The 7,679-nt window shown below is 39.9% G+C and overlaps 1 protein-coding gene across 1 annotated transcript; it reads left to right on the plus strand.

The window, feature by feature from the left end:
- Positions 1 to 4,288: 4,288 nt before the first annotated feature.
- LOC124460606 lies at positions 4,289 to 6,463 on the plus strand. The gene has a single exon (XM_047011797.1). The coding sequence runs from the start codon at positions 4,289 to 4,291 to the stop codon at positions 6,461 to 6,463; it is 2,175 nt and encodes a 724-aa protein (XP_046867753.1).
- The last annotated feature ends 1,216 nt before the right edge of the window (positions 6,464 to 7,679 follow it).

Raw genomic sequence — 7,679 nt, forward strand, 5'->3', positions numbered from 1 at the left:
TTGGTCGAAGTTTTTCATAATGCTTTTTATTCATAATGCTTTTTATATATTTGCATCTCATTCTCTCGCAGGCTAAATACTTTAAGATCCTATATGTGTCTCTTTTTAGTGTCGCTTTTTCGTTTCATCGAGTCTCAAATTACTCCCAACGATTCTAAAGAAGTTTTCACTTCAAAAATACAAATATTTTCTACCAAATTCATTTTAATTGCAGAAAATTAATGCCATAAATTTTAATCCTTTGTAGAATTCTTTCTGTATTCTCGCTATTTGTTCTCCATCCCGCATATATGTATGTTAAATCTTAATTTTGTGGAATTCAAGTGGGAGATAATTGTAGATTTTTATAGTAGAAAGTTTGAAAAGAAATCTTTCATTCCGAAATCTAACCAAATTAGAGTTGCTATTAATATAAACCAGAGGGCCGGGGCTAACTTCGACCGCGTCAAAGTTTGTATACCCTTGCAACTTTTTTGGTAAGTTTTTCCTTACCTATAGCCATCAAAGTGGAAAAACGTTTAAGCTTAAAAGGCTAATGTGTCCGAAAGAACGGCCTACAATCTTAGTTTTTCTTCTGCATAGGAAATAACGAAGATATTGATCAAAGTCACTGTTTTCCACCGATCGTTCCTATGGGAGCTATATGATATAGTAACCCGATCTTTATCAAATTTGGCACAGTCATTAACAGATATAATAAACTAACAAATGTTTAATTTCAAAGCAATCGCGTCAAAAGTAACGAAGTTATTGACAAAAGTCACTGTTTTCGAAAGATCGTTCCTATGGGCGCTATATGATGTAGTAACCCGATCTTAATCAAACTTGGCATAGTCGTTTATATCTGTAATTAACTCACCAATATTAAATTTCACGACAATAGCTAAGAAAATAACGAAGTTATTGAGAAAAGTCACAGTTCGTGACTTTGGCATTTGTATGGGAGCTATATGATTTAGTGATCCGATCCGGCTGAATCCGAGATATACAACGCCTGCAGCATATTCAAGCCTACATGCAAAATTTCAGCTCTGTAGCTCTTACGGTCTAGGAGGAGTTTGCGTTGATCCAGACGGACGGACGGACGGACGGACATGGCTATTTGAACTCGTCTCGTCGTGCTGATCAAGAATATATATACTTTATATGGTCGGAGATGCTTCCTTCTATGCGTTGCACACTTTTGACCAAAATTAATATACCCTTTTTGCAAGAGTATAAAAAGATCCCCTCCTTACAAAAGTATGAAAAAAAAATTTGTGCCAAATGTTTAATTGTTTTCTGCCACAGTCTAAAAAAAGTAGCCGAACTTTTTTTTAATTTACTGTTAATGAGATAATCTGCTTAGTGATTCCAATTTTCGTTCTTATTCTATAAACGGTTATATAACATTTGAGCAAAACTTATCCGAAACTTTTTTTTAGCTACTAAAAATCAGTTAATAATTATAACGAGGACCGGGACTCTATATCCTTATTTTTATACCCTTGCAAAAAGGGTATATTCATTTTGGGCAGAAGTGTGAAGGAAGAAAGAAGTAAGCATTTCCGACCATATAAAGTATATATATTCTTGATCAGCACGACGAGACGAGTTCAAATAGCCATGTCCGTCCGTCTGGATCAACGCAAACTCCTCATAGACCGTTGGAGCTACAGAGCTGAAATGCATGTAGGCTTGTATATACTGCAGACGTTGTATATCTCGGATTTAACCGGATCGGATCACTATATCATATAGCTCCCATACAAATGGCAAAGTCACGAACAGTGACTTTTCTTAATAACTTCGTTATTTTCTGAGCTATTGTCATGAAATTTAATATTGGTGAGTTTATTACACATATAAACAATTGTGCTAAATTTAATCAAGATCGGGTGACTATATCATATAGCTCCCATAGGAACGATCTTTCGAAAACAGTGACTTTTGTCAATAACTTCGTTACTTTTGACGCGATTGCTTTCAAATTAAACATTTGTTAGTTTAATATATCTGTTAATGACTATGCCGAATTTGATAAAGATCGGGTTACTTTGTCATATAGCTCCCATAGGAACGATCGGTGAAAAACAGTGACTTTGATCAATATCTTAGTTTTTATCTAAATCTATGCTAAAATTGTAGGCCGTTCTTTCGCAAACATTAGCCTTTTTAGCTTGAACGTTTTTTCATTTTGATGGCTATAGGTAAGGAAAGAGTTACCATAAAAGTTGCAAGGGTATTCAAACTTTGACGCGGTCGAAGTTAGCCCCGGCCCTCTGGTTCTGTTACAGCCAACTACGGACTTTCAATTTAGCTAAACGCCGATTATCTGTGAAACGGGCTATATAGCACATAGCAAATTATTATTTATAATTATTTCGATTATAATCGACGATCTAATTGTAAGCATATTTTATGTACCGATAAAACTGACCATGCTCTGCGTCAGGTATGTTAGCACTTTTGAAAAGCCCTTAGTGGATAGACGTCTACAATATAATGACTCTTGGGTTCGAGACCCGACCATGAAAAAATACAATACGGCAAATTTTAAGTAAAATTATTATGACATGCACCCAACGGGTGAAATAGTGCATTAAAGTCGCCAAAATGTATGTAACAGGGAAAAGGAAGCTTTTGACCCCATAAAGTATATATATTCTTGATCAGCATAAACAGCCGAGTCGACTTAACCCGTCTGTCCGTATGAACACCTAGATCTCGGAAACTATAAGAGGTAGATGTATCAAATTATGTACGTAGATTCCTGTAGTATCTACGATGATTAAGTTGATATCAATTTCTGCTGCGTCCCACAGCGGGGCCTCTGCCCGGATAGGATTCAAAAATCAGTTTTTTCATGATAGCTGTTACCGCCGTCATTACAAATTTAAAAATTAACCGTCAACCCGAAAATGCTGTCGCCGGCAGCCCTGAATATACTGGGGTATGGCAGCCCTGAAAACACTGGGGTTAGCAACCCTGAAAAACACGAGCGGGACCAACCGAGAGTTTTGGCGTCAGTATGTGATGGCACCAGGGAAGAAAGCTACAAACTTTTTTAAAGCGTCGTCGTCATCGTTAGAAAAAAGTCTAATTACATCACACAACATGTAAAATTGCGCTAAATAAACTGATCGCTATATAAACTGTAACTTAAGTTTGTTTTTAGTACAAACGAAACTCCGTGCGTCACATTTCTTTAAAAAAGTTTATTGAGGTTAAAAAGTTTCCGCGTGCCCGAATTTCACCATATATATAAAGTGCAAATACATAAAGACACACATACACATGTATATTAGAGCGTAACTCCACATAAAGCAGGGGTAGGCACAAAGAGAGCCAGCTCAAACTGTCAAGGTATGTGTGCGTAAGCTGCTTTACACTGCGCGAATCGTATGTGAAGAAACGAATAAAAAAATTAAACTGCAAGTGAAAAAGAATAATTCCGACCTAATTGTTGTTCAGAAACTCAACTATTTCCTTTACTTCTATATTGTTTGGATAACTTTTTATACGAAGGAGATCTTCTAAATGGCTATCAGTAAGACTATTTCGAATTAAATCTTTAATTAATTTCATTGTCGAAAATGTGGATTCGCAAATGTATGTTGTGGTAAACATGGAAGATAATTTTAACATTGCCCTTTTGGAATTAGGAAATTTATCCATAGGAATTTCTCGCCAAAATTCTATTCTATTAATTTTTCTGCGTGTAGCTGCGTAACAAAGCGACAAAGTACTGCTTTCGTCAAAAGTCTGTGCGACACTAGCTGTTTTTTTACGCTCTCAAATTGTACTTCGTGCTCACATCGGCATGCACACAGACGGCCACACGAGCCATTGCCTCTGACATAAAGTGTTCAAAGCCATGCATGTGTAAAAAACCTTTAAGTAGTACATGCACAAATTGCAGGGGATAAATTCATAGCACAATATAATCGGAAACCAATAGACTAAAACTAATCCAAAGCATCATGAATAAAGATCAAGACATTTGTAGTGCCTGTAACAAGAGTCGCCTAAACAGTAGTACCTAACATTGGGTTCAATGCGACAATCGCCAGAAACGGTACCACTTTCAATGTGCTGAAGTCAATAGCTCAATAGCAGAGGCTGTATGGATTTGCAACAGCTGCCAACAAGCGCTGGACAACGTGGCATCAACAAGCACTGGTCGTGACCTGTCAACAGGATCGCCCAATATACCAAGTGCCAACAAAGCCACCGAACAACAATGCCCCGTATCTAACGCGGCAAATACGTCTTGTCTCAGCAAAGTATACTTAGTCGAGCAAACCCAATGGCCAAGCTCAAATTATTTGATGTTGGCAATGCTGGAGGAAAGGCCGAAAAAAGATACATCGAGCAAAAATACAACTTGCTTGCACAGCAGCAAGGAACGCAGGTAACGTGTTTCCAATTAAATGGACCTACTGCTTCTCAGCTAGCCGCAAGGCAAGTTTTACCCGCAGATCTACCCATCTTTAACGGAAATCCAGAGGACTGTCCAATCTTTATAAGCATGTACGAGAACAGCTGCCGTATAGCGGGGTTTTCAAACGCCGAAAACATGCTACGACTTCAGAAGAGCCTCAAAGGTAAAGCCTACGAACTAGTTCGTGATAAGCTACTGCTGCCAATACTGGTTCCTGATGTCATTAATACGCTCAAGACATTCTTTGGACGCCCGGAGCAAACACTCGATCGATTGATCGACAAAATAAGAAAAATAAACGTACACAAGGATAAATTAGAATCCATCGTTGATTTCGCAATGGCGGTGAGAAACGCATGTGCAACCATGGAAGCGTGCAATTTAACCTCACATTTAAATAACCCGATGCTTCTTCAAGAACTTATCGACAAACTACCCACCCAGCAAAAGTTAAACTGGGCTATGCATCCACGTAACGAATCCATCCCGGTTATAAAATCATTTAGCGATTGGTTGTACAAAATAGCTGAGGCCGCAGCCACTGTCATGCCTGGCCAAAGCACTAAGGCCAATAATGTCAACACACACTCGCAAGCACATCAACAACCACAGGAAGGACCAAATAATCGAGAGAATGGGTGGCGACAAAACTGTAAGCCGAATTTACAATGCGTGATGTGTGCTTCCACGGATCACCAGGTTGCTCTATGTCAAAGCTTCAAGCGACTGTCCGTTGACAATAGACAACGAATAATAAACGAAGCCAAGGTATGCTACAGGTGCCTCAAAAGTCACCGTAAATGCTTCTCTAATCGTGACTGCGGAATTGACAATTGCAACTCAAAACATCACCCGCTTCTTCACAAAGGCACAGGCAGAACCGAAGTTGTTACTGCGCATCATAAAGACAATGTAGTGGAAGGACAATTTTTCCGCTTTGTACCCATCAAACTGTATGGAGCCAATGTAACCTTTAACACGTTCGCATTTTTAGATGAGGGCTCATCAGTCACTCTCATCGATGAAAGCATTTTGGACAAGCTGAAGATCTCTTCAACGCCAGAGCCAATTTGCCTACAATGGACCGGTGAAGAAACTAGAAACGAAGAGGACTCCGTTAAGACCCACCTACAAATCTCTATAGCGGGAACTGACAAAAAGCTATGGCTCTACAACGTCCACTCAGTAAAGAAATTAGGATTGCCGAAACAAACCATCAATGTTGAAGAACTATCCAAGCAATATGCTTATTTGCGTGGCTTGCCGCTAAAGTCGTACCAAAACAGTACACCACCAATTTTAATCTGCAGCAACAATTGGAATCTAGCAATACCCCGCAAAATCCGCGAGGGCAGACAAAACGAACCCATTGCTTCAAAGTGCACATTAGGATGGTGCATCCAAGGATCAATAAACTCAAGCAAACACGTAACAATGCATCATTGCGAGTGCAATTGGAGTAAAATAGATAAAGCCATAAAGGAAAGTTTCACAATGGAACCAATCGTATCTAGAGAATTGCAGTACAAAAACGACAAAAGGGCCAAAGGCATTCTCGAAGATACCTGCAAAAAGATCAATGGTCGATACGAAGTCGGCCTACTCTGGAAGGACGACACAGTCATTTTACCCGAAAGCTATACCGCAGCGCTGAAACGCCTCGAATGCCTACGGGCCAAAATTAAAAGAATGCCGGAACTGTTTGATAAAATTCAATCACAAATTGACAATATAGTAGAAAAAGGATATGCATTTGAGCTCAGACCAGTAGAGGTATGCGATCGAGAGGAACGCGTCTGGTATCTCCCAATATTTATTGCTTTAAATCCGAATAAGCCAAACAAAATACGACTAGTTTGGGATGCCGCCGCCAAAAGTCATGGAAAATCACTTAACGATTTTATGCTTACTGGGTCTGATTATCTAGATCCATTGACTTCTGTTCTAATGGCCTTCAGAGTAGGACGGATTGCCGTGTGCACAGATATAGCCGAGATGTTTCATCAAATAAACATTCAGGAAAGCGACATGCACGTCTAGCGGTTGTTATGGCTCAATAAAAACGAGAACACTCCAAGGATCTTCGTTATGCGCGCGATGACATTAGGAATTAATTGCGCCCCTTGTATTGCCCACTATGTACGCGATAAAAATGCAGAGAATTTCCAAATCAAAAATCCACGAGCTTACGAATCCATTACAAAGGCCCACTACGTGGACGACCTCATCGACAGTTTCAAAGATGACCTTGAAGCCAAAAACAGTTACATCATCAGTTAGACATACATGCCGATGGTGGATTCCAAATAAGAAATTGGTGCTCAAACTCGGTATCTGTTCTCCAAAATCTAGGAGAACAGCAAATAAATCAACACCCCAAAGAATTAGGGAACCCTGAAAAGGTCCTCAGTATGTATTGGGACCCAAATAATGACGTTTTTAAGTTTACCTTCAGATTTTCGAACGAAACGTGAGGTCTTACAAGTACTGATGTCTATATTTGATCCCCTCGGTCTATTATCGTGCTACACCGTAGGCCTTAAAATGCTGCTTCAAAAAGTCTGGCGCACAGAAATAGGATGGGACGAAGACTTACCCGAACAACTCCTAGAACAGTGGCAACAATGGAAAGGTGTCCTACTAGACGCCAGCAATTTAGAATTTCCGCGTCACTACTCTGCTCTACTGTTAAACGAAAGCCAGGTAGACCTTCATACCTTCGTAGACGCAAGCGAACATGCCTACGCCGCAGTAACCTACCTTCGCATTAAACAAGGTCAAAACATAAGTACAGTGTTGGTAGCAGCCAAATGTAAAGTAGCTCCACTCAAACCTGTATCTATACCTCGAATGGAACCTTTGGCAGCCGTCATGGGAGTAGGCCTAACGATGCGTATACTGAGCACCCGAGGCCTAAGAATCGATTCCTGCACATATAGGTCCGATTCTAAAACGGTCCTTAACTGGTTAACCATGGACCCAAGGAGACTCCAGTCATTCGTCATGCATAGAGTGGGCGAGATAATCGACAAAACCAGCACAAACCAATGGCGCTGGGTTAGCACAAAGGAAAACGTTGCAGACTTAGCCACAAAATTTTTTAAAGTACCAGATGCATCTCGTTGGATTAAAGGACCCGATTTTCTAGGACTGTCTAACGACAAGTGGCCAGATCGAAGAGGAATATCTGAGAACATCTCACAGGAAATCGAATTGCTAGAATACTTTTCTGACTGGAAGCGCCTATATCGAGCAG

Source organism: Drosophila willistoni, assembly GCF_018902025.1.
Source record: "Drosophila willistoni isolate 14030-0811.24 chromosome XR unlocalized genomic scaffold, UCI_dwil_1.1 Seg106, whole genome shotgun sequence".
In the NCBI taxonomy this organism is placed as follows: domain Eukaryota; kingdom Metazoa; phylum Arthropoda; class Insecta; order Diptera; family Drosophilidae; genus Drosophila; species Drosophila willistoni.